General features: G+C 38.5%; 1 protein-coding gene across 2 annotated transcripts in view; it reads left to right on the top strand.

The window, feature by feature from the left end:
- TFEC (transcription factor EC) overlaps positions 1-27,795 on the top strand; it is a 206,942-nt gene that overhangs the window by 164,397 nt on the left and 14,750 nt on the right. The window contains exons 2-5 of one of the 2 annotated variants that reach the window (XM_043967675.1): positions 7,613-7,654; positions 8,063-8,305; positions 12,672-12,767; positions 27,389-27,503. In XM_043967675.1, the coding sequence (XP_043823610.1) occupies positions 7,613-7,654; positions 8,063-8,305; positions 12,672-12,767; positions 27,389-27,503 (496 nt within the window). Of the gene's footprint in view, positions 1-7,612; positions 7,655-8,062; positions 8,306-12,671; positions 12,768-20,077; positions 20,144-27,388; positions 27,504-27,795 lie in introns of those variants that run through there. The other variant, XM_043967676.1, reaches the window with a different exon arrangement.

Consider the following 27,795-nt stretch of genomic DNA (forward strand, 5'->3'; position numbering starts at 1 on the left):
CTGTGTTTTGGATCTGTTGAATTTTAAATGTTGCCAGGATATCCAGTCTGTTGTGGGTTTTGTTTTTGTTTTTTTGGTGAGGCAACTGGGGTTAAGTGACTTGCCCAGGGTCACACAGCTAGTATGTGTTAAGTGTCTGAGGTCGGATTTGAACTCAGGTCCTTCTGACACCAGGGCTGGTGCTTTATCCACTGTGCCACCTAGCTGCCCAAGGATATCCAGTCTGAAATGTCCATTACTTGGTTGGTGATCCAGCACTGGAGCTAAGGGTAGAGACTTGGACTAATTATAGAGATCTGGGACCTATCTTCAAGGAGATGAAACTCAGGTGAGTTGATTAGATGTCATGGTGAGAGAGGAGAAGAGAGGCTAGGACAGAGCCTCAAGGGACTACTATTGTTAGGGACCATAGTGGATGATTTTTGAGTAAAAGAGTTTGAAAAGGAATGATCCTGCAGGAAAGAGAAGAACCAAATAGGAATGTTACAAAAGAGAAGAGGAAACATCTAGGAGAAAGTTGTTAACAGTGTCAAAGGCTGCAGTGAGGTAAAAAATGATGAATATTGAGGCCCTTAGATTTAGCAAGAAGATGTCACTGATGACTTTGGAGAGAATAGTTTCAGTTCATCCTCATAGGCTGGCATGTTTAGAGCACCCACAACCTTGAATGCAAAATAAGGATCTGCATTACCTTCACAAAGTTATTGTGAAGACAACTTTTATACATTTAGAAAATCATGCTTTTAATGCAAATTATTATCATGTAATGCTACCTTGAATGTTATATACTGTTTGGTCATTAAGCTGAATGGAACTTCCTAAAAGTTTGGGTTGATATTTTTTGAGAGGTACACCTGCTTGAGAGGGTTGAAGCTATTTCTCATTAAAAATGAAGGATTAAGTCTTCAAGATAGGCCATAGCTTCAGGGTTTGGGCTGCCCTTTTTGCTGGGAGATTCAGGGAGAATCCCTTTTATCTTTTCCAGCAGATTGCCCCTAACTTTATCCCTTCTCCCCTCCCTTTCTCTCCTCCCTCCCTCCCTTCTTCTCTCTTTCTCCTGTTTACCAACTGGCATCTTCTCAACTAACTATAAACACATCCATCTTTCCCTCATCCTTAAAAAACCCTCACTTGATCCTACTTTTTCTGCTCATTTACCATCCTATATTTCCCTTCTCCTTTGTGGCTAACTTCCTTGAGAAAGCCATCCACTGATATCAACTGTGAATGACTTAGCTATTTTCAGGAATTCAGTGATCCAAAGACAATGCCAAAATCATGAAAAATGCTGTTTACTTCAATAGAAAGAACTGATGAAGTCTGAATGCAGATCAAAGGATACTATTTTTCACTTTATTTCATGGAAGTTTTTTTTTGGTCTGTGTTTTCTTTCACAAGAATAATATGAAAACATGATTGTGCATGTATAATCTATACCAAAGTGCTTACTCTCTCAGGTAATGGAGAGATGGAGGAAGAGACAACTTGGAACTCAAAATTAAAACCCCCCCCACAAATATTACAAATTGTTTTTACAAATAATTGGGAAAATATATTTTTTTAAATAAGAAAGTCATCTACACTAGGTCCTTCCTCTTCCTCTTGTAATGATTAAAAATATGAGAGACATGGTTTCTGGGTAATCCAATCATTTTATCAATAATAGGCTGGTTATTAATAAAAGGATGGTCAGTGACTCTCTTCTCTCAGAACAAAGACCCCTAATGGTGATGAGTCACAGTTCATAAAGCCTTCTAACTGTAGGAGGTCTGTCACATACCAATCAAATCTAATTGGTTGACATGCCTGGAACTGTGTTATTAAAATGAAGTCTGGGGGGCAGCTAGGTGGCACAGTAGATAAAGCACCAACCCTGGATTCAGGACCTGAGTTCAAATACAGCCTTGAACACTTGACACTTACTAGCTGTGTGACCTTGGGCAAGTCACTTAACCCCCATTACCCTGAAAAAAACAAACAAACAAACAAAACAAAAAAGAAGCCTGTGGATCCCTGACTAAAACTGGATAAAAAAGAAAACTTCAGAGAAAGAATGCTGATCAGAGCACACCTAGGTGTGGTTGGGTGCAGGCTAAATCTCATCAGTAAAGGACTTAGAAAGGTGGGGGGAGGGGAAGCACTGCACCATCCCAATATATCAATTATCAATAATTATTTCTCACACTCTCTTCTAAACACTTTGAAATCTAGCTCCATCAGTCAGCTGAGACTGCCCTCTCTAAAATTACCAGCGATTTCTTAAATTGTCAAATACAATGTTGGTTTTTTTTTCCCTTCTTGATGCTGATGCCTTCTGTCCTCCCTCTATAGCTTTCGATATGGTCAATTATGTTTTCCTCCTGGATACCACCTCCTCTCGACTTGTGTGGTACTGCTCTTTCTCCTGTTTCTTATCCTCTCTGTCCAGCCACACTTGGTCAATCTCCTTCACTGGTCCCTCAGTCTCTTTCATGCCTATAATGATGCGTGTTGCCTAAGACTGCCCTAAGTCCTTTCCCATTCTACTCTATTCTATATTACTTGATGAGCTTTTATGGGTTGGATGATCTTCTCTATGCATATGACTCTTAAGCCTACCTATCCAGTCCTAATCTCTTGCTTTGGAGATAGTCACACATCACCAATAGCCTTTAGGAAATCTTTCATTGAATACCCAATAGGAATCTCAAATTCAACATGTCCAGAACAGAACAACCCACTACTATTCTTCCAGTCATCCAGACCTACAACATTCAACTTCCTACCTCAACTTCCACCCCACCCTCCACATCCTATCTATTTTCTTATCTTGTTCTTTCTTCCTCTTATCTCTTCTGTGTGTCCCCTTCCCTGCACTTGCACAATCCTCATTTAGGCCCTCATTACTTTTCTCCTTGACTACTGGTGATAGCCTGTGATCTCTCTCCATTCCAGTCCCTTTATCCTCTCAGTTAAGTATAGTGCCAGGATGTCATTGAAAAAGGAATTAACTGAATTTCACTATGTGGATATTGACACAGTGCATGTGTTCTGTGCCTCTGAAGTTTCTTTTCTTTCTTTCTTTCTTTTATTTGGCGGGGCAATGGGGGTTAAGTGACTTGCCCAGGGTCACACAGCTAGTAAATGTCAAGTGTCTGAGCCCGGATTTGAACTCAGGTCCTCCTGAATCCAGGGCCAGTGCACTGCACCATCTAGCTGCCCCATTTCTTCTTATCAAGTAAATAGACTTTTTGTTCCTTTCTCTCTCTCTCTCTCTCTCTCTCTCTCTCTCTCTCTCTCTCTCTCTCTCTCTCTCTCTCCCCCCACCCCCTCTCTCTCTGGTGGGGCAATGGAGGGTTAAGTGACTTGCCCAGTGTCACACACCTAGTAAGTGTCAAGTGTCTGAGGCTGGATTTGAGCTCAGGTCCTTCTGAATCCAGGACCAGTGCTTTATCCACTGTACCACCTAGCTGCCCTATAAACAGACTTTTAGAAGGCGTTGTTGTTACTTATAATTTTATCCTCAGCAAGGGAATAACCTATTTTTCTTATTAGTGGAAAGCTCAGATAACTATCTGTCTTAGATACTGGTAGCATGAGTCATCATTAGTCCTCTGGAATTGTGATTGATCAGTTCCTAAGGTTTTTGTCTTTACTATATTATTGTCCTTAACTTTGCCTCAGTTCATACACATCCCCTCAGGGTTCTTAGATACTCTCCCCATTATTTCTTTCTTTCTTTCTTTTCTTTTTTTTTTGGTTTTGTGGGGCAATGAGGGTTAAGTGACTTGCCCAGGGTCACACAGCTAGTGTCAAGTGTCTGAGGCTGGATTTGAACTCAGGTCCTCCTGAATCCAAGGCCAGTGCTTTATCCACTGCGCCACCTAGCTGCCCCTTCCCCATCATTTCTTAAGGCACAATATATTCCATGATAACTGTATACCCTAACTTGTTCAGCTATTCCTTTTTTGATGAACAGTTCCCTCTCCCCCCACCCCCCCCACTCCATTCTAATTCTGGCCTGCTTCAAAATGAGCTATGTTTGTATACATTCTTAGTGCATGACAGAAAAAAGGCTAAGAAACCCTCTTCTAACGAGACTTCTCCAAAGGCCTATACTTTTGAAACTGTGCTCTTCTCCCAGCTAAATCTCTTCACTTTGACCACTGTGTTAGACAGATGCACACACAAGCCTCCTTACTTGCCAGGGTTTCATCCTTTGTAACAACAAATAAATGCTTCATAGAGAAGTACAGTCAGTTCCATCTGAGTTCATCTTTGACCATGTCCCATGTTCCGTTGTGGTTAGGGGGAGGGTGCGGCTTTTTTTTGGAGAAGTGTTTGGGATTGTTTCTCTTCCATCATTGATTCCAACTATTGCTTTTCTGCCTTTGCTCAGGTTATTTTTCCCCCGCTTTCAATGCTTTCTATATAAGCACATTTACCTGAACTCAATTTGGTGGAGCACTTATTAGGTGCTTGCTAGAGGCAAGGCAAGAGCCAATGCTATAGCACAAAGAGAGCCAGCCTCTTAGAATAAGGAATGAGGGGGCAGCTAGGTGGTGCAGCACTGGCCCTGGATTCAGGAGGACCTGAGTTCAAATCCAGCCTTGGACACTTGACACTTACTAGCTGTGTGACCCTGGGACAAGTCACTTAACCCTTATTGCCCAGGGGGAAAAAAATAAGGAAAGATAGGTAGCATTTATATGGAGAGTTTTAGGTTTAAATGGCACTTTACAGATTTTATATCATTTGTTATTTAGAAAAACCTTGGAATTCTGGTGCTATTATCTCCATTTTACAGATGAGGAAACTGAGGCCACGTTTGTATCATGGTTTTCCGGACCACAGTACCATCTAGTTACCCAGGAAGACCTAGGTTCAAGTGTCACCTCTGTCACATACTGGCTATGTAATCCTGCATAAAATACTTATTCTCACAGTTCCTAAAGCGATTTTGTAAATTTCAAAATAGTTTTCTATTGAAATTGATATTTCCCTAGGAGCTCCCCTACAAAATGAAATCTCAGGTCTAGTCCCCCCCCCCCAAAAAAAACCCCAAACCAAAACAAACTACCCCAAAACAAAGAAAATAAAATATTCAAGGACCAGGTGTTGTGGGTTTGTTATTATTGTTGTTGTTATTCAGTTGTTTTAGTTGTGTCTGACTCTTTGTGGCCCCATTTGGGGTTTCCTTGGCAAAGGTACTGGAGAAGTTTGCCATTTCCTTCTCCAGTTCCTTTTTTTTTTTTTTTTTTAGTGAGGCAATTGGGGTTAAGTGACTTGCCCAGGGTCACATAGCTAGTAAGTGTTAAGTGTCTGAGGCTGGATTTGAACTCAGGTACTCCTGATTCCAGGGCTGGTGCTCTATCCACTGTGCCACCTAGGTGCCCCTCCAGTTCCTTTTACAGATGAGGAAACTGAGGCAAACAGGGTAGTCCCAGAGCTAGTAAGTGTTGGAGGCTGGATTTGAACTCGCGTCTTCCTAACTTTAGGCCCAATGCTCTCTGCATTGTACTACCTAGTTTCCTAATGATATGGATACAAAGATTAAAAACTGGACAATGAGCAGTTTTGGAGCTTATGTTCTACTAGGGAAATACAGATGAATATAAAGTCATTTCAGGAAGGAGACATCACTGGTTCCTAGAAGTCCTTTGAAAGGCCTGAGCACTGCCACATTGCTCTGGTCCACTGTTCCCCCTTCTTTCAAGACCACATTCAAATTTCACTTTCTTGAAAAACTTTGACTCCATTAATTTTTATTTTTGGCTATAGTTGGCACAGCTTCGTGAATCATTTTTCTTTTGTTCTTAAGTTATGTGATTTGTGTAGCTCTTGTTCCCCTATCCAAACTGCAAACTCCTTGGAGGTTTGAACTGTTGTCTAAGTCTTTGGTCTCCTTCATAGCACTTGGTACAGCAGGCTTTTAATAAATGTTTCTGAAGGACTGAAGGAATCTGGGGAACTGATGAAATCAACATCCTTTCCTTTGAACCAGAGGCACTCTACTTTAAAAAAAAACCTCAAAAAACAACTAATACAAATGCCCTTAAATATTAATGTAAAATACATAACTAAGGAGGACTTTAATTTGTGAGTCTGAAAATGCTATTTATAAAATATATTTTGTAAATGTGTGAAGAGAATGAGGAGTGTTAACTTAAAACTGTAGAATAATCTAAACAGCCACCCTAAAAAATTCCCACTGGTGTTTTAATGAAATGTTATTTTACAACTTCAAAGCTCATAGCAATATAATTAGTAATATGTGTAATCTTTATTACCAATCTTAATCTTTTTTATATGACTGAAAAATTATTTTATGGTCACACAATTAAAATAATGCTAAAAATGTCAGCATAACAGAATTAAAGTAAAGTAAGTACTACAATATTGTACCCCAAACTAGCTCATTTAAATGCAAAATACTTTGTATGGGCTATTTGTCTGCGCTAATGTATGTTAAGGGAATTAAACACTAGTTTGTGTAGCTGGAATAAAAAAGAAAAAAATAAGCACTGTACTGGAGCCTTTACTATTGTTTAACATGCTGGGCATATTAAACACACTTACATATGGGCCACTTGAGGAAAATTTATTACTAGAAATTGGTGACTAGTCACATCACTGGGTAGTAGCAAGTCATAGGGCCAAGTTGTGTGTGTGTGTGTGTGTGTGTGTGTGTAGTGGAGGGGGGTGTGCATGTGCATGCAAGCTTACATGCAGTGCTGGTGAAAATGAGGCTGAAATGTGGAAAGACTGCCTTGCATATTCAAAAAGCTGGCATGCTTTTCACAACTGAGGTCTGTTAGCAAGATCACTGACTGTATAATAACCCACTTAGTTTAAAAAGTTTCGCTTTATGGGGCAGCTAGGTGGTGCAGTGGATAAAGCACTGGCCCTGGATTCAGGAGTACCTGAGTTCAAATCCAGCCTCAGACATTTACTAGCTGTGTGACCCTGGGCAAGTCACTTAACCCCCATTGCCCTGCAAAAAAAAAAAAATGCTTAATGCCCCAAATCTGGTGCTAAAGCTTCTAACTGGGGCAACTAGGTGGCGCAGTGGATGGAGCACTAGCCCTGGATTCAGGAGTACCTGAGTTCAAATCTGGCCTCAGACACTTGACAGTTTCTAGCTGTGTGACCCTGGGCAAGTCACTTAACCCCCATTGCCTGCAAAAACAAAACAAAAATACAAACAATAAAAGAGTCACATCATCACAGAATCTCAGAGTTGCAAGGGATCTTAAAGAACATCTATTCCAACCCATACCTATACAAGAATCCCCCATGGGATGTAGCTATTAAGTGGTCATTCAGCACCCCAACCTTCCAAAATGCTATTTAAAGAATTAGAAATCATTTTATCGGGCAGCTAGGTGGCGCAGTGGATAGAGCACTGGCCCTGGATTCAGGAGGATCCGAGTTCAAATTCGGCCTCAGACACTTAGCACTTACTAGCTGTGTGACTCTCGGCAAGTCACTTAGCCCCAATTGCCTCACTAAAAAAAAAAAAAAAAGGTTCGCTTTTGACTTGTAGCCTCAAAAGCCCAAATACGGGTTATTTGATTGACATTTCATATGTGGGTAGGCTTTCCTTAGGACTGAAAGTTTTTCTTTTTTACAGAACTCAGCAATGCCTCATTTAACTGATCGACCTTATTACAAGGTGAGTAAAGAACTCACAGCAGCAAGGTCTTAAGCATGTTCTTTATTACTACCATTGCATTATGGCAATCACTTTTGTAATTAATTTTGTGTCATTTGCATGCCATTTTCTTTTGCACAATATTTTGAGAGAAATTAACTTTAACCGATGCTTTTGGCATCAAATGATGTGTAGTAAAGGTTAAGAAATCCAGTAGTCTCTCACTGACACATATTGATTTTTCTAAATAGTAAAGTCATTATAGCTATATGTAACTTATGACAACTACAAAAATCTACGAAAGGCTTGGGGTGTTTTAGAATGTTATGTGTTTAATGTCACAATTTGTCTGTTAAAAATAGAACTGTGTTAGCCATTATGATTTAACAAATGATATGACCCATTAACATTTATCTTTTTGATTTCTAGGTCCAAACGCATGTGGAAAACCCAACTAGGTACCACATACAGCAAGCACAGAGACACCAAGTTAAGCAATATCTAACTCTTGACACCAAGTTGCCCAATCAAACCCTTACATTGAACCATCCACAAGCCACAGGTGCCACACATTTGGTACAGAATGGACACGTGCCTCCTGAAAGTGAAATTGGGATCACAGAAAATCCAATCACCAAGTTGTTAGCTCTTGGGAAGGACCATGAAAATGTGGTATGGAATAAATAATTTATGACCTTGAAAATTATGATTGGTTGCTTAAGTACAGGACAGTGGGATAGAGAGACATTAGAGGTACTACAGTGGAAAAGATGAGAGGATTCAAATCCCATTTTCTACCTTTGTGACTTTTATTAAGTCACTTGACCTTTCTAGGTCTCAGTTTCCTCTAGAAAGTTTCTAAGGTCCTTTCTATATCAATGATCATAATTCATTTAGAGAAAGTATTCTAAATGTTCTATTTTACAAAAGTGACATGTAATATATATTTATATCACAAGACATTTTAAATAAACAGTTCTAGAACCATTCAGCAAGTTAAGCCCAATCCTGAAAGTCATTTAAGTAGTATGCTCTTTCATTAAAAAAAAATGCAGATAATTGTAATTTTCTTTTTTTTTGAAAAGTGAATTTAGACTAAAAAATTTCCATATAATTCCATTAAGACTATGCAGACATAAGGAGAGTAAGTCGATTATTAACTATTAGTAACACACGAAAGACAAGAGGATCTTACAGATTAATTTTTTTAATGTTTAGTTAATTTTTTTCCTTAATTATGTGTAAAAACAGTTTTTAACATTCATTTTTAAAAATTTTGAGTTCCAAATTCTCTTTCCCTCTCTCTCCTACCCTCTTCACAGAGAAGGCAAGTAATTTGAAATAGGTTATACATGTGCAGTCATGAAAAACATTTCCAATAGATATCCACTTTTTCAAGATGCATTTTGATATAGGAGATGACCCTTTGGTGGAAGGGACAGAAAGTGAGACTTGATTGGCATGGTCTTATGCTGAGTGGAACTTGAGAATCTGAACTTTTTAATTTATCTTAAGCAAAATATAATGTGTCAGCATGGTACAGTGACAGCCTTAGAACCTGGAAGAGGCCTGGGTTCAAGTTTAAATTCTTAAACATACCACTTGTGTGACTATAGATAAGTCACTTAACTTCTCCGTACCATAGATGAATCTCTATAAATATAATATATAAATATAAATATATAATCTCTATATAAAGTACAGATAAGTTAATGATTGGTATTGACAGCAGTTTTCATGTTGGAAATTCCCTGCACAGAAATATGAAATATGTTCTTTGTTTTGGGTTTAGTTTTTCCAGAAGTCAAATCACAAATGTCAGTCTTCTGGCCTTTCACAGTGAGCAGGACATAGTACAATTCATCCGCTCTAGAGCAAGGCTTCTTAAACTGTGGGTAGTGACCCCATATGGGTTCATGTAACTGAATGTGGGGGTCATGAAAAATTTGCCAACAGTAAAAGGTTATGTATACCTACTTTATATACTTATATACCCGAGGTTGGGTAAAAGTTTCTGGGTCAAAAAGGGCTTGCCAGTGGACAAAGTTGAAGAAGCCCTGTTCTAGAGGGATCCCTGAAGCCATCACTGATTCAAAGACACTCCCCAAACTCCTACCTGCTGAGGATTAGACCAGAAGGAATGATCTGAAATTCAGGATTTTTAGTTTAGCTAGAAGTTGCTGGGAAATGTATTATCCAACAGTGTTGCAGATGGCTTTCCCCTGGCTATCATTCAGTCATGCATTAGTTGATTCAATTAAACACTTATTAACCATCTATTATGTATAAGGCACTGTGCTAATGCTGAGATTTCAATGGCAAAAATGAAATCGTCATTGGTCTCAAGGAGTTTGCTTTGTGCTAGAGTGATACAACATGTACACAGATAAGTAAATATGAGGTCATTTGAGGAGAGCAATGGGAAGAGTCAGAGAAGGCTTCTCAGAATATTCAACATGTATTTACTATGCATTCACTTTGCCTCAGACATTGTGCTGTGGATTATGGAGGGGAGACTGATTGAATAAGACCTTCCAATTATTGAAGGTTGGGGGTGGGGGGGTGAGAATAAGAGAAAGCCACAGATAACCATGAGAAAGAATGTGGTAAGATACATAAGGGAGATAATATCAAAGTTCAATCATCAATGAGAAAGGAAGGATGACTTTGGTCTAGGAGGACAAAAGGAACTGTCATAAATGAGATCATATTTAAGCTTGGATTTGAAAATAAAAAATGGGTAGAATTGGAACAGGAAGATGAAGCCTGAAAAACAATGGCATCCAGAGGTCACGTCTAAGAGAGCACTTTTAGTATGAAGGTGCCTTCTCCATAACTGGTGTCCTTTACATAATGAATAAGTGAAAGGATGAAAGAAGAATGTAAAGTTTGAAGAATTAGGGTCAAGGACAGTTTCTATTTGTTTAGCATAAGGGAGGCCTGAGTTTATTTGTAGATGAAGGGGAAGAACTCAGTGAAGAGGGAAAGACTGAAGATATAAGAGGAAAAATAATTGATAGATCCCATAGTGAGTGGGAAGGTATGGGGAAATAGAGGACATTCTTCTGAAGTGACTTCAATATTAACTATTTTCTTGTGGAGGAAAGACAAGAAGAAAACAATTTTTTGCTCACTGTGACTTGCTATTCCTTACCAGTTCAGGAAAAAAATGTATTTTTCTTTGTTTGATACCCTTTGGATGTAAAGCTAATTCGATTACCTACCTGAAAGAAAAAATTGGAAAATGAAAATCTGACAATAATAATAACAAATGTCATACCTCAAAATTTACAGAGATTAGATTATATGATAATTGTAAGCAAACCATGTATAATTATTTTAATTTCAGGTGGTAGTCCTAATTACTTTTATGTGTTTTTCTTTTCTTTTTTGGGGGGGGCAGGGCAATGAGGGTTAAGTGACTTCCCCAGGGTCACACAGCTAGTTAAGTGTCACGTGTCTGAGGCTGGATTTGAACTCAGGTCCTCCTGAATCCAGGGCCAGTGCTTTATCCACTGTGCCACCTAGCTGCCCCCAGTTTTATGTGATTCTTAAGAAAATCCTAGTGGCAATAACTAGATGAAGCCTAGATGAGGCTAGACTCCACACATTATTTTTAGCCATGTTATTCTTGAGTCTCTGAAATTCACAGAGATTTAAAAAAAGAACTATTTCGACCCATCTTCAGGAGTGTCAGCATCCCAACGTGATTTGTACTCACTTTCTTTTATTGGTTTTCACATCCTGAGGTAAGAAAACATGGCCCACACACACTACCCCTATGTACCCAGACTGGCATTTTAAAAATCCTCTCTTCTCATGTACAAGAAAAAATGGTAGGAAAGAGTAGAAAGGGGCTTATAATAAACAGATAAAGGAAGTAGACTGAAAGGGGAGGTAAATTATATTAGGTTTTTAGGTCTTCTGACTGGTTATACAGGCCTATTTATTTGTATGAGAGGTTTACTAGAATTGTCACTTAAGCCCAATCACACAAAATCTTTGTTCAAAGGACAAAAAAAAAGGTTTTGTGGGTGAATTGTGTTTGCCTGGACTCAGTCTGGGAGATGGTCTAGGCACTTCAGGGTAATAGCCAGCAGTTCCCTTTTATTATAAGGGCTGTCTTACTCTAATCGGTCATGGAGCAAGTGTAGAGAAAATCCACTTAGACCAAAGGAGGGAAAGTTGATTTAGAGATTTTGCATCTAGAAGGATCCTAGTGATCACATATTGCAATCTCTCTATTTTTTGTTTTGTTTTGTTTTGTTTGTTTTTAGTGAGGCAATTAGGGTTAAGTGACTTGCCCAGGGTCACACAGCTAGTAAGTGTTAAGTGTCTGAGACTGGATTTGAACTCAGGTCCTCCTGACTCCAGGGCCGGTGCTCTATCCACTGTGCCATCTAGCTGCCCCGCAATCTCTCTATTTTAACATACTAGAGATTGTTATGGGGAGCCAGGTGGCTCAGTAAATAGAGTACTGGGCCTGGAATCAAGAAAACTCATCTTTGTGAGTTCAAATCTGGCCTTAGACCTAGCTGTGTGACCCTGGGCAAGTCAGTTAGCCTTGTTTGCCTCAGTTTACTCATCTGGAAAAGGAAATGGCAAACCAGTGTCTTTGCAAAGAAAACCCCAAATGGGGTCACAGAGTTGAATGTGACTAAAAGAACTGAACAACAAAGAGATTGTCGGTTATCCAAAGTCATATGATAAAATGGTGGCAGGGCCATATCCTGGGTCAGGGCTTTTTACACTCTATTTGGTTTCCTTTGGTTCACTTTGTTGCTTTGTATTAATCTTCATTTTCCATGAGAATATTTTATGGCCACATGTACTACATGGATTGACCATTAGTTTTACCACATAGAGATTTGAGGGCCATTATGTAGATGTCACCATAATTTAATTTTTCAAATGAAATCATTCAGCAAGTTTCTGCCCTATGGTGAAAGCCTAATAAATGCTTGTCAATTGAGTGATTGTAAGGATAAGGGAGTCTTTTTTTATTTTGTGTATTTATTTTAAGTATTTTTTTTGTTAGATGGATGATGTTTTTGAGAACATAATCAGCATGGAATCAAGTTTTAATGATAAAGGAACAGGTTGTCCAGAAGATCCACTCCTAATGCAAAAGACGGTGAGTGTTTTTTATTTTGTTTGTTTGGTTTTTTTTTTTTTTTTTGGTGAGGCAATTGGGGTTAAGTGACTTGCCTAGGGTCATACAGCTAGTAATTGTTAAGTGTCTGAGGTCGGATTTGAACTCAGGTCCTCCTGAATCCAGGGCTGGTGCTCTATCCACTGCACCACCTAGCTGCCCCAACGGTGAGTGTTTTTACATTTTGAGTGATCTGTGTGTCACAAAACGAAATAGTATAGAAATAAATAAAACTGAACATTTTTAATGACTACATCTTTATTAATAAAGGTATCTCAAATGACTTTTTTCCTCTTAAGTGATAACTGATAAAATGTATCTTGTGTTCAATTTTTTTTTCTAAATATAGTATGTTTACAGTGGAAAAATAACACCGACACATTTAATTCTGTGCCCTTGGCCAAGTCATTGTACCTCTCTAATTCAACAAGCATTTATTAAGTGCCTACTATGAGTAAGCCTCTGTGCTAAGTACTGGAGATAAGAAAACAAAAACCAAACTGTCCTTGGCCTTAAAAAGCTTACGTTCTATTGGAGGGATACATCATAGACACATTTAATAACAATATAATTTGGATAAAGAAAGAATACTGACAACTGGGAGAATCAGGAAAGGCCTTACTTGAACTCAACCTCAAAAGAACAAGAGAATTCTGAGAGATGGCAATGAGGAGGTCATGCATTCCAGCCATGAGAGGGGGGTCCTGTTTCTAAAAAACAAAACCCCCCAAAACCCTGGAGGCAGAAGCTGCAGTGTCAGTTTTGGGGGAAAACTTAATAGTAGAGGTTGGCTGGAATGTCGAATATTTGAAGCAGAAGAGTATGAAATAAGGCTGATTTTCAGTGAGTTAGAGGCATCCTGAGGAGTTTTATTCAAAGATAAGCATCAAGAATTGGATTCCAGCAAGGGACTGGCATGGTCAAATCTGTGTTTTAGGAAAATTTCTTTTGTAGCCACGGAGAGCACGATCATGTTGTTTAGTCTTCTTGTCTGACTCTTTGTGAGCCTCTTTTGGGTTTTCTTGGCAAAGATACTGGAGTGGTTTGCCATTTCCTTCTCCAAACAGGGTAAATGGTAGTTAACAAGTTAGTACTGGAGTTGGCCAGATAGCCTAGGGTTACATATGAGTTTGAGGTCATCTGCCTAAATAATGATCATTGAATGCATGGTTGCTGAGGAGATCACCAAGAGAAAGAGTTTAGAGAGACAATTTATATACTGTGTAGATAGAAAATTTATCCTCATTATTAACAAATTTTATTCTTGTAAAATCAATCCTCTATTTTAAAAAGATGTTTATTTATTGAGAACTAAAAATTAACTTCTATTAGTTGAGTGACCAGGAATTGACAACTTAAGATTACACATTTTAATGACACTGAGGTCTAGGCTCTGAGGTTTTGCTCAGCTTCTTCCAGCCCTTAATAGGGTTTTATGGGAGAAGCATCATAAACAGAGACAAGGCAAGGTTAGCAGAGTGGCTTCAGGTCATTACTTCCCAACCTTTGGACAAGCTGCTCACTTCTTGGGCAGGGTGGGGAAGAGCCTAATACTTCAGGGGGAAAAAAATCCAATAAATAATTTCAGATCATGAATACCATCCCACTGTTACAAGTTTGACAGTTTTTGTTGCAGACTTATTTGCTTATGACCTAAGTTCTTTTCAATGTGTAATTGAATAAATAATCTAATTTCCTATGTATGAATATAATCAGCCGAACCATCTCTCTAATCACATAGTTCAAGAAAAATTCTCAAACTTTAACAGTTTCATCTTGTGGCTGGAAGGGGAAATAAAATTCTCCTGCTTCCCTCCTATGGAAGAAAAGGCCAAAACCAGCCAGAGAGTAGAAAACATCTAAAATGTAATTTATGACATTGAAATAAGCATAAAAGCAGCTGTTTGCCTTAACCCTTCCTCAAAACAATAAGTAGTCCTTTAAGACATTCTGTGATCGTGTCCAAAAGTCTATAAGGTCCAAATAAATGCTGCTTGGCCATCTCATGAACTAGGCTCAAGACTAGCATGGGAATTATTGGGGAAACCAATACTCAAAGGTGCTTTTGCAATCATTCACAGACATGCTGAGTCACTCAATGCACACGTCCCAGCTGAAGTCAGAACAGGGCAACACCCTGCCTTCTTGTTTCAGCTCTCATACAGTAAACAAGTGTCCTTTTCTTGATCTGTTTGTTGTTGTTCAGTCGTTTCAAACTCTTTGTGACCCCATTTGGGATTTTCTTGGCAAAGATACTGGAGTGGTTTGCCATTTCCTTCTCCAGCCCATTTTACAGATGAGAAAACTGAGGCAAACAGGGTTGTGACTTGCCCAGGGTCACACAGCTAGTAAGTGTCTGAGTTGGATTTGAACTCAGGTCTTCCTGATTATAGGCCTAGCACTCTATCCACTGTGTCACCTACCTGCCCTTGGTCTATTTAGTGACACTTGGTTGTTGTTGCATTTTTGTACGAGTAAGTGATTTTGCTATTAAAACTGGCCCTAAGCATTAGTGTATTCCTAAGCTCAATAATCTTAGTTCAGGTATGATATGGGACTGCTGGCCATAAGTTCAATGTTCATTAATCCACAATACAGTCCATCCAGAAAAAGGAAGAGAGAATTCACCAATCTGTATGTGAGGCTGCTCCAGAAAGTGCTAAAGTTCAAGTTGTGACCAGAGGTTCAGAGGAACCTAATCTTGTATTTCCCCTAAAAGCAATAGTTCAGTATTCACTATTTCAGGGTTAATGGTGACTTTATAGAACATATCTACTATGAATGATGAGAGTTGAAAGTATGTGTGTGTATACACACACACATATATCAATCAATTTAGTTTGGGGAGATTAGGAAAGATTTCTTATAGAAGATGGTACTTGAGCTGACTCTTGAAAGAAGTAAGCAAGGCATTCTGGAAGGTGGAGTTGAGGAGAGCATAGAAGGCAGCTCATGTGAAAGCAGAGAAATACAAATAATACATAATGAAACTTAAAAAAAAATAAAGTATTTTGGGACCAGGCTGTGAATAGCTTCAAATAAAAACAAAGGGGTTTGTGTTTTATCTTGGAGGCAAGAGGGAACTACTGGATTTTATTAAGTAAAGAGTGACATGATCAAATCTGTACTTGGGAAAATCACTTTTGTTTGTTTGTTTTTAGTGAGGCAATTGGGGTTAAGTGACTTGCCCAGGGTCACACAGCTAGTAAGTGTCAAGTGTCTGAGGCTGGACTTGAACTCAGGTACTCCTGACTCCAGGGCCGGTGCCCTATCCACTGTGCCACCTAGCTGCCCCGGAAAATCACTTTTGCATTTGGGTGGAAGACTAGATTGGAATAGGAGAGACTTGAGACAGGGAGGCTAATTAGCAGCCTAGGGTAATAATCCAGGTAAGGCATGGATTTACATCCTATTCTGGAGAAGCAAAATGTACAAAGATCCTGGACAATCCACTTAATATGTTTGTTTCAGTTGACAATAATGCAAAATAAGGATAATAATAGCACCCACCTCTTGGTTGTCTTGAGGTACTATATCAATGCTGGTAATTACCATTATTATTTTGGCAGGGGTAAGGGTGAGCAGTATGTGTGTGTGTGTGTGTGTGTGTGTGTGTGTGTGTGTGTGTGTGTGTGTGTGTGTGTGTGTGTGTGTGTACATACATATGTACACACTGGCATAGGAATATAAGATATAAAAATATGTAAAATTGATGTAGGAGGTGGCACTTGAACTGAGCCTTGAAGGGATGGGTTCCAAGTCACAGAGACTTAGAAGAGTAATCATTACCACGATGAAAAAAAAAGAAACTGATTGTAAGGCCCATAAATGATGTTTATGGCTAGTACAAGTTCATTTAAAACATTCTGCACCCTGTGTGGAAGCACAGAGGGTATGGCTGGTGTTGAAATCAGGACAAATTCCTTCTAGACTGGTTAATGCCCCTTTCTCACTTATAGCGATCTGCAGTGCAACCAAGGACAGCATCTCACCTGTAATTGCTCACTTCACCTTCTCATTACTAATTAAAAATTAGCAAGGGTGCAAGCTGTAGTGTGTTAAGCTCCTTCAGGACTCCTTGGGGGATTTCCAGATATTTACATCTTTCTAGAAAATAAGAGAGAAAAGGTGAACACTTCAAATTCTGATGTTAGGGGGTTTTTTTTTGTGTTTTGTTTTTCTTTTTTAACAACTTAATGATATGAATTCTGAGCTCTTTGGCCCTCGATATGGTTCAGGAGAAAAAGCTACTGGATTTGCAGTCAAAGAACCTGGGTTTGAATCCCCAGTATGTCCCATACTATCTATGTAACTGGGGATAAGTTATCCCTCTCCAGAGACTCAGTTTCCTCATTTATAAAATGATGTTGGGGTGGAGACGGGGTTTGGACTAGATCCCTTCTATGTGTAAATCTATGCAACTGTGCAAAGTGTGAGGTTTATTCCTTGACTACAAAGGAGGATATTTCAATAATCCAGGCAAGAAACGTCAAGCCCCTGAACTGGCATTGTGACTGTATGGGAGAGAGGTGGTCACATCAGACATATTGTAGAAAAAGATAACATTTGGCAACTGACTGGATAGGGTGAGTGAAGAGGTAAAGACCCCAAGTTTTAAGCTGGAAGGATGCTGTGCTACCTGTGGTTGGGTAGCGAAGATAATAAGTTCTGTTTTGGACAGCTGGTTTGAAATACCCACAGGCAGTTGGTCATGTAGGACTGAATTTAGTAGAAAACTTTTGGCTACATACATCAATCTGGAAGTCATTTGCAGAGAGAGATTGAACCCAAGGGTGCTAAAGATTATAGAGAGAAAAGAGAAGAGGATCTAAGATAGAGCCTTGGGGGGAGGGGGGCATACAGCCACTATTAGTGGTTGTGATGAGATAATTCCGCAAAGGAGATTGAGGAGTTCCAGGTTAGAAGAGAGGTATGAAAAGAAGTGGGAGAGAACAGTCATGAAAACCAGAAAGGAGACAATGTCCAGTAGGAAACTGTGGTCACCAGTGATAAATACTGCACAGGGCTGTAAGAAAATGTAATCTCCTTAAGGGAGGGACTATCTTTTTCCTCTTTTTATATCCCCAGCACTTAGCAAAATGCCCAGTACATAAGTCTGCACTTAATAAATGTTTATTGATTGAAGGATAAAGATTAAGAAGGATTAGATTTCATAATTGTGAGATTGTCAATGACTTTGGAGAAAGAATTTTGTGTAAGATGCTCAAGAACTTCATTGAGGGAAATATCCAGCTGAATTATTTTGTCTATGGACCTGTAAAGATTGCATTCAGTATTGTTTAAGTTGATACCATGCTTGAGCTGGTGTGGATATTAGGGAATTCCATGGTTTCAAAAAAGCTTGGATTATTATTCTTTTTTCCATTTCTGATCTGTTTTCTGCTGTTGCTGGAACATACCAACTGATTTCCACTAAAGTCCTATCCCTGTGCCTCTTCAAGTCCACGTAACACTGGGATGTAAGCTCTGGACCTACCAAAATGGAAAGTCTTTGATTGTGGGGCTGTATATCCAAGGGCTGCCTTAACTACATTTGTAGAGGTTTACTTAGAAAGGGTTATTCATGTATTGATGAATTTTCTTGTCTGAGGTACTCTTTAATGTACTTAATATTTCATTAAGGGAGGAGGGGTTGGGATCTGCATTTTGAGAAGAAGCATCCATATAAAGTTGTAGACCCTTGAAGTTTTGAAGTAAATGGCCTAAAAAGTGAGCTTCATATTTGGTCTGGCAATAACTCTTAGGGTAAGCACATGAGTATTAGGCTGATCACCATTTCTTCAAGCAAAAGTAGGTTGCTACTTTAGGGGAATGTTGGAAATGGTGTTTGTGATTTGGGAAGAGGTCAGACAAGACGATCTCTGAGGCTCCTACCAACTTTAAATGTCTATATCATATTAGATTGTAGGATTTGGTACGTTGCAGTCAGAACTGCATAATATAATAGTGAATTGTGAATGTAATATATTTTTTAGGGGTGGGGAGAGATTTGAAATTAGAGAATATAGCTAGTAAATTGTTTCTTTTAAAGTAAAAAAAAAACCCAGACGATAGAGGCAGTAACAGTGGGGCTGCAGGATTAGGTGGCTTAGTAGTTAATTCCTTAGAAGGACCAGCATTCTTTAGCTCCTTGGAGGTTTATTTCCAGGCTAAATGGCCCATGTCTCTATTTGTTAATGGAAATGTTGATATTTGAATAAATGTTTGTGTCACTATGCTAAAAAAAAAAAAGGAAGATGTGGTAATAAATTGAAAGTGTGCCAAGAGATTTTAATAACCACTTACTGATGATAACCATGTAACTATTAATTCTCAACTCTGTTTCAGAAGGAATAAATTATTTTCATTAGAGAGGTAGTCAAAATTCATGTAAGAAAGTGAGACCTTAAGGAATGTTGGGTTTTTGGTTTGTTTGGTTGGTTTTTTTGGTTCATGAAGCCTTTGTTCAGATTTTTTTATGTACCCTTCCCTCCCCCCCCCCCAGGTGATTTTATTTGGGTAGTAGCCAGGAGATAGCCAGTGGTGGTCTTTCACCAGTCACTTGCTGCTATTGGTACAGCACCTTCCAAATGGTAGATATTAAATAATCATTGTTGACCTAGTGGCTTACTTACTCATTAAGATGACCAAGAAAGAATCAAATTTGGCCAGTTTTGCATCTGTGATGAGTCAGAAATGTAGTCCCCTGGATTAGGAAGTGTATAATCAATAAATGCATATATACACACATACACAGAATAATTATAATCCATGAAAGAATGAGGTTAAAGATTTTTACCAACTTCCTGATTCCAGGGAGTGGGATGTAGTTCTTAGAAACAAATATTAAATAGATAAAATATTTCCCATTTGGCGAGAATGATTTTGTTATGATGAGGAAAACACAGCTGCCACAGATTAGGAAAGATAATATGATGTTCTTCCTTTTCAGAAGTACATGTAATTCCGCTGACCCAAGTAACTCTTATCTTCATCTTATTTTATAGGTATTTCTTCAACCAGGTAAATGTAAATGCTAGTGGCATTTGGCAATCTAAGTAAACTGTTATAGTTCAAAACCATTCCAGGGATGGGGATTGAATAAATATTAACAACCCCCTTTGCGTAGCCGAGTAACTTGAAAATGTGCATAACATCAGTGAGGAAGCTTTTGTCAGTCACATCCTAGACCACATTAGTCTTAAAGTCCAAGGAAGAATCAAAGTTCACTTTAGTGCAGAAGTTTCAGCCTAGCTTTTCTGCTTATTGTTTGCAAGTTTAAGGCAAAGAGAATGATGAAGGAGAAAGAGAAAACCATTGCTATTTTGAAGGTTATAGACTCTCCAAAGTTGAGACTGGTGAGCAAGTGAATTTTGGCTTTATCTTTCAGTGTCTTGAGTGTGAAAAGTATGGTAAATGCTGAGCTGAAACTTGTAATCTTAGAAATAATAAAAGAAGGTATCTTGAAAACAGGCTACTGGAACACACAGAAACAGAAGCTAATTTACTAACAAGTCGATAGAGTTTGGTGCTGTGTGCTTTAGGAAAACTTTAAAATTCGATGTGTTGTTTTTTTTTTTCTATAAGATTGTTAGGACCAAAGTAGTATGCTGCTTTGGCTTTTTCTTTTAAAGAGTAAAACATTCAAGTCAGATTCACCTTGGGAAGGAACTATATGCTCATTTGTTCAAGTGCTTATATATTATACTAACTACCTTTTATTGGCTATATTTAATCAATATTATTGGATACACATGAGGGACATATATGTATATATATGCCTATATTTGTGAAAAGAATGTGAATCCTCTTACACTGTATTTTCTCTTTTCAACTCAAGCTATAAGGGACTGAGCTAGGTTTTTAAAATTTGCTTTTCATATAATTTTTTATGCATTATTTGTACTAAAAAAATGAGTGGGTCTCCCCTCTATGTTCAATGTTTATCATCTGAACCTCAGAGCCTAGCTTTGGCAAATAGAAATGAGGCAGGATTGAACTCAACAGTGCATCCTAAAACTGTAAAAGTCCTGTCTACTGCATTTAAATGAACAGGAACCCCAAAGGAAAATGTGTTAATCTTTGAAAAGCTAAGCTTTTCATGTATGCATACATTGTACATGTACATGCTCCCCTACTGAGTTCTGCATTTATGCCTGTAGTTTATCTTCCTTTTATGTCCCCAGTTGTTCCACCTAATAGCCTCATGCTAACTTTTCCCATCAACCCCTTTCTGTAATAGTATGGCTGTATCTCCAGTAGAAAAGCAAAGCAAAGGAGCCAAGAAATAGTCTTAAAAACCCCAACAGCCTTCTCCTCAGTGATCCAGGGAGACAAAGGATGGCATAATGTCTGAAGACCTCCATAAGTTCCTGTGTCCTTTCAATTAATCATTCATTCAATAAATGTTTACTGAGCACATACCATCTACCCATCTACACTTTAAGTGCTCTGGGGGGAAACAAAGGTAGCAGAAGAAATAGTCTTTGTTAAAGATCTTGCCATCTTCTTGGAAAGAGAAAACTAAGACAGGAAATATTGAGACAAAATAATCACTAGCCTTGGTGGTACATATAATACATGGAATAGATGTTTAAAAGAGGCAGACAAGGATCGATGGGCTAAAGTGATCAGGGAAGACTTTCTAATGCACCTGTCACTGACTGGTACTTACAGGGTGAGTGGAATTTTGAAATGTGGAGGGGAAAATGGAGGACATTTGAAGCAAAGTTAATATATTAAACAAAGACGGACCTGACCAGAGTGAAGAAAGCATGTTGGGAGCAGCAGGAGATATGGTTGGATAGATTATAGAGGACATTTTAAACTAGGAAGAGTTTAGATTTGATGCAAATGCCAATAAGGAGTCACATTGTAGTCTCCGGTTGGAAAATAACTTGGCAAAATTGGTGGTTTTAGAACATTATTCTGTCATTGAGGATGGCTTGGAGGGGGGAGAGAGTTGGGAGGAGGAAGAACAGGTTCTAAGATATAATCATGGGAGTGGCGAACACAGGGTTTTCCTTTTATACCTGCAGTTTATCTTCCCAAATCGGAGAGACACTGAATGAAAAAATAGCATGACTCAGTGACAAATTATGAATAGCAGACAAAGAGAAAAAAGTTAAAAAAAATTAGAAAACCAATTGGATAGACTAAAAATGATAACAGCATTGACAAAAATGGGATTGGTGGAAAAGCCTAGTGTTTAAGGAGAAATGAGAGAAGTAATTGTTCTGTACATGTTAATTTTGAGGCAAATATGGGACATCCATGCAAAAAATGTGCTGTATCATATCATAGAATCTCAGAGGTAATCTAGCTCACCCAAACCTGCCTTGACAAGTGGTCATCTATCTGCAGCTTCAAGACAGCCATTGATGTAGAGCATTAGAAACATAAATCTCCAGCTCATGTGAGAGGTAAGGTTTGGAGATGTAGTTTTTGTTTTCACCCATGGAAAATTAACATGTATTGCTCATCTCCGTTTTTAGTAAACTCTTGAGCTCTATTCAACATTCCCTTCAAGAGCCACCCCCTACATGAGGTCTTTCCTAAACTTGATCCTCCTGCCCCCAATTATTTTGTACGTAATTTATATTTATTCATGTACATGTTACTCTCCCCACCCCTGATATCTTTCCTAGGCAGCATGAAAGCTCCTTGAAAGAAAGTATTATTATTACTTTTTTTTTCTTTGAATCCATAGGGTCTGGTCCACAAACAACCATATGCGTCATGCCCAGACTTGAAATCAGGACTTCCTGTCTGTCTGAGACAAAATTTTTTGGTAGTTTAATTCAACAAGCATTTATTAAGTCCCCGATTCATGGTAAATGTTAGTAGATATTTGTTGAATTGAATAGCTCAAGTCTATGAACATCAGTTAGAAAAGTCTGGCTATGCTCCACAAAAGGATGAAGGCAGACAAGGAACTTCAGTTGAAGATGAGAAACAAGTCCATGGAACTGCTCCCAGAAATGGAAAAAAAATGCAAAATAATTTAATGACCAGATTTTGTGTTGTCCCAAGGTAGGGCCTATCCTAAATATAAAATATTCAACATTGAGTTAAATGTGTTTGATTTTTTTTTTTTTTTTTGGTGGGGCAATGAGGGTTAAGTGACTTGCTCAGGTCACACGGCTAGTAAGTGTCAAGTGTCTGAGGCTGGATTTGAACTCAGATCCTCCTGAATCCAGGGCTGGTGCTTTATCCACTGTGCTACCTAGCTGATCCCCAGAGACAAAAGTGTTTGAAATAATTTTTTTTGAAATCCATACCGCCATGGTAATTATGATGGTGATGATGTCTTTAAAAAGCCTATCAATGAAATGGGGAAATGAAATATGGCTTTTGAAAAGAGAGATTACATCAAGAAATTTAAAACTTGATTATGGGAACTTTGCAACAGATTGGAAACAGAGACATCCTCGTGATTTCAGCTTTAATATTTGAGAGATTTGCGTCTGTCACTTTGGGTATTCCTTGCATTGATTTCGATCACAATTCGTCCATGGCTTAGGTGGTGGTTTTCATGGGTTGCTATAGGAGAAAAGTCATTGATTGGTGATGAGTCTCCTTAAGCATCGCTAATTTGGGCCTCAGATGACAGGCATAATGTCTTTTGTCAGACACAGAATTGAAGCCTTTCCAAGTCTGTAAAGATTTGATAGACCTTGAGCTTAGAACATACAAAGGCATCTTAGTGGCTAGAACACTACATTTGAAGTCAGAGAGATAAGTTCAAATACTAGCTGTGTGATCTTGGGCAAGTCATTTAATCTCTCTCCACCTCATTTTCTCATCTTACAGATGAGGATAATAATAGCACCTACCTTACCAGATTATTGTGAAGATTAAATGAGAAAACATATGTAAAATATTTTACAAACTTACTGGGATGGACACTAGACCTTTGATTAGTCCAGTCCACTTCGAGTTGAAGAAACTTCTTATTTGAGTTGGCACCTTCTATACAATTTAGGGCCCTGCAAAGTGAAATGATTTGCATAGACACCCAAAAGGTCTTGAGCAGGACTTGAACTCAGGTCTTCCTAGCTCAAAGGTTTCTCTATTTTCATATTTGTCTGTTATTTTAGGGATCAGACCTTTGATTTTCTTAATATAGGGAGTTCCCAGGTAAGGAAACCCCATTGACCAGTGCAGGGCTGCATCTTCTTTGCAACTTGGAGTGTTAGTTTTAGGGCCCTACGACGTAAAAGGATTTGCCCAGTTGAGGAAACTGAGACAAACAAATGTTAAGTGACTGAGGTTGCATTGGAATTCAGGTCTTCCAGACTCCAAGCCTGGTGCACCATCTAGCTACAGATTTGAACCCAGATGTTCCTGGTTCCAAGGTGAGCTCTCAACTGACTATGACACGCTGCTTTTATTACTGTAAAACTTTGAAAATGGAGACTCACCTCCAAGCATGATTCAAATGAACAAAAATTCATTCAATACTTACTATGTAGAAGGTATTGTGTTAAGTGCGGGGAATAGAAAGATTAAGACGGCACAGTCTCCTCAGGAAGGAAGAATAACTTCGACTACATTGGTAAATTTGTGGAAGGGATAGGATAAGGACAGAGTTTAAGTATAATAAGTCAGGAGTGGTTGGGAACAAAATAGAGATCCAAACAAGTTGTTCGAGGAATATTTAACATAAAAGAGGCTTTCACTAAGGGAACTTGGGGAGGGTATGTCGAGAAGAAGGCATTTATGTGAGCCAAGAAGGGATAAAGGACTTCTAAAATATAGAAATGAGAAAGTACCTATCATATGCATTCCATTAAAGGAAAAACAAATATATAGAGAGAGGAGTCAACGAATTGAGGTTAGGGACTAGGGAGCTACCAAGTTTGATTGGAATGTCGAGTTCATGAAGTAAAATGGTAAGGGCCTTGAATGTCAAGCTTAGGAGATTTTATATTTCATCCTAGAGTTTAAAAGAGAGCCATTAACAGCTTTCAGACAGAAGAGAGAATGGAGACGAGACCAATCAGCTAGCTAGTCTAGGCAAGATGAAAAGAAAGTCTGAAGTATGTGAATGGGGAAAAAGGAGCTAGAGGAGACTGAAGTATGTAAGTGGGAAAAAGGGATGTAGATAGAGGTGATATCAGCCAGACTTGATGACCAATCGAATAGAGAGGAAGAAGTTCAGGGAAGAGTTAAGACAATGCAGGTTTTGAGCCTGGGTGACAGGAAGAGGATGACTTGGCTTTGGAACATTTTGGGTTAGAAAGGCCTATTGGACATCCAGTTAAAGGTGTTGAGTACGTAGTTGAGGGTGCAGAATATGTGAGGTAGAAGAGAATTTTCAGAGAGAGGTTTAAAGAGAAAGAGGATCTAGAGATGAAAATTTGAGAGTTAACTAATAATTAATCCGGCCTCAGACACTTAACACTTACTAGCTGTGTGACCCTGGGCAAGTCACTTAATCCCAATTGCCTCACTAAAAAAAAAACCCAACTAATAATTGAAACTATGAAATTGGATAAGATCACCAAAGAAGAGAATGTAGACAAGGGAGGGGGACACCCAGTCTGAGCCTCAGGCATATATTCATGGCGGGGTGGGGAGGGAAGGACAGGAGCTGAATGACAAAGCACAAAAAATGACTTAAGATAGTGAAGCCAAACAAATAGGAGAACTGGATAAGCTTTTTCATAGAAATTAAGTAAGAAATTAAGTGGATCATTGTTAAGGGCACTGGATTTAGAATTTGAGAATCTGGTATCAAATCCTAGCTCTTCCCCATACATCCTCTGAAACACTGACCAGACAACTCAGTCAAGTCCCTTTTCAATGCCAATCAATACATTTCCAACATTTAGGAAGCATTCCTATGTGCGAGGTATTGTGATGGGCACAAATTAGACAAAAACACAAATAAAATAGTTCTTGATCTCAAGGAACTTAGATGTGTTTAAGGGGAGAAAACATGTATATCTAAGTATACTCCAAAAAAACCAAATGCAAATTACAAAATAGGTTAATGAAGCAAACATTTCTTAAATGTTTTGTATGTGCAAGAAAGATAGTCTCTGTTCTGACTGGGACTGGAGGAGGGGACTGGCGTGAGGAGGAGAGCAGGGAAGGCAGTATGAACACCCAGTAGCATGGAATGGAAATGGCCTCAAAGTGATGCGGATACCTATCTTTGACCAGAATAAGGAGAAAAGTATGCTGATCAGAGCTCAGAGTGGTTCTGGAGACAGAGTAGAACGTTCTGGTGGGGAGAATTTGGAGATGATAGCCAGAGTGGAGAAGATGTGGTATAGAAAAGGCAGGGATGTGAGGCAGGGTCCTTGATACTGTCAAGATATATCCATGGTAGTTTAGGGAGGGGGGTACTAGCTCTTGCGGGGATCAGGAAAAAACATATCAAAAGTGATACTTGAGCATCTTGTTGGAAGTTAGAGATTTTATGAGATGGGCTAAGGAAGGAGAGGAAGTTGAGTCTAAAATGTTCTAAATCTGTACTCTACTACACTATTCTACCGAATCCTCTTATCATAATAAGAAGGGCTTGTTCAGAAACATAGAAAACTGCAGAAAGGACAAGGGTGAGTTTTGGAAAAGGATGAGGGAAATAAGAAATGGTGGTAGCATTACTGCTGGAGTTGGAAAGAGATCCCCCTTGGATTTTTGGAGTGAAAGGGAAAAGAGTTATCGGTTGACAGCTGGAGGGGATAGATTACACAAAGAAAGAGACCGTATTTACTTCTTGAAGAATGCAGAAGACTTTCTATCTATACAGTTCTTGGTTCACTCTAAAATGAAATGTAACTATTTAAGATGGAATGTGGTTAACTTTCAGATCCTTCATATAAAATATAGCTTTTTCTTCAGTAATAATCAGAACAAATTCTAAGCATGCTTTGAAATTAATTTTCCTGGGACTTCAAATACATGAACAGGTTTTCTAATACTGCCTTGGTGCCTATTTCAAATTGAGCCTAAGTAATGGCATTTCACAGAGTCATTCTCTTGAAGGTACCTCAAGTAATGCAGTGTTGCTCTATTTGGATGGACCATACATTTATTAGGAGGAAAAATGTCAGCCTAGGGTTTATATGCAGCTGAAATATTTATAATAAGAAAAATAATCCTTTCAGAAAAGATGTTTCATTTAACTTTATTATGTGATATTCCTTTTGAACATGAGATGTTTAATAGTATTTATTTAATATTTAAATTAGTATTTAAAGTAATTAATATTTGAGAAGTACTACTTAATAAAATTCTTTTATACTTTAAATACAATAGTATTTAAAGAGATTCTCCCAACAAGTTTTCCTCAGTTTTAACTTGACTTGCAGTGAAATTTCTCTCTCCTCATGTGCCTATTCATTTCTCCTAAGCTATGATTCCTAAGTGTTCCTACTTTTAGCTAGGTAGTAAGCACCTATTCCCCTGAGGTATGTTTTATCCACCCAGATATCTCTATTCTATTGCTATCTGATGAAGATTTACCAACATTTAATACATGGAAAATTTTTTAAAACTATACTGGAAGTAGTGGTAGGGGGTGATGATTTCATTAATCTATCTTGATTTAAAAAAAAAAATTTTTTTTCTTTTTCCCCTCCCTCACAAAGTTATCTGGAAGCATCTTGGATGTGTACAATGGTGACCAGGGGATTTCACCAGTTAATATGGGACTTACTAATGCTTCCTGTCCAAGAAGTCTACCTGTGAAAAGGGAATCCCCAGGTAATGTAGTGATGTTTTTTTCATATCCAACTAAAATAGCAATAGGCCAAGTTTTGGTAATATAGTTGCTGAAACCATATGTATGTGTGGACATTCACACCATCGACACAGCCAGCTGAAGTAGCAAAAGCTCCATGTGTTCTTTCCCTTCTCTCATAACACAGGTTTTTCACTGGATTATCAGTTGATCAATCAAACAGTCTGAACTATTTATTGGTTGTTTGGACACTGGATAAGCCTAAACCTAGACTGTGACACATTGAAATAACATGGCAGAAGAATTTCTCCATTT

The sequence above is a fragment of the Dromiciops gliroides genome, chromosome 5, assembly GCF_019393635.1.
Source record: "Dromiciops gliroides isolate mDroGli1 chromosome 5, mDroGli1.pri, whole genome shotgun sequence".
In the NCBI taxonomy this organism is placed as follows: Eukaryota; Metazoa; Chordata; class Mammalia; order Microbiotheria; family Microbiotheriidae; genus Dromiciops; species Dromiciops gliroides.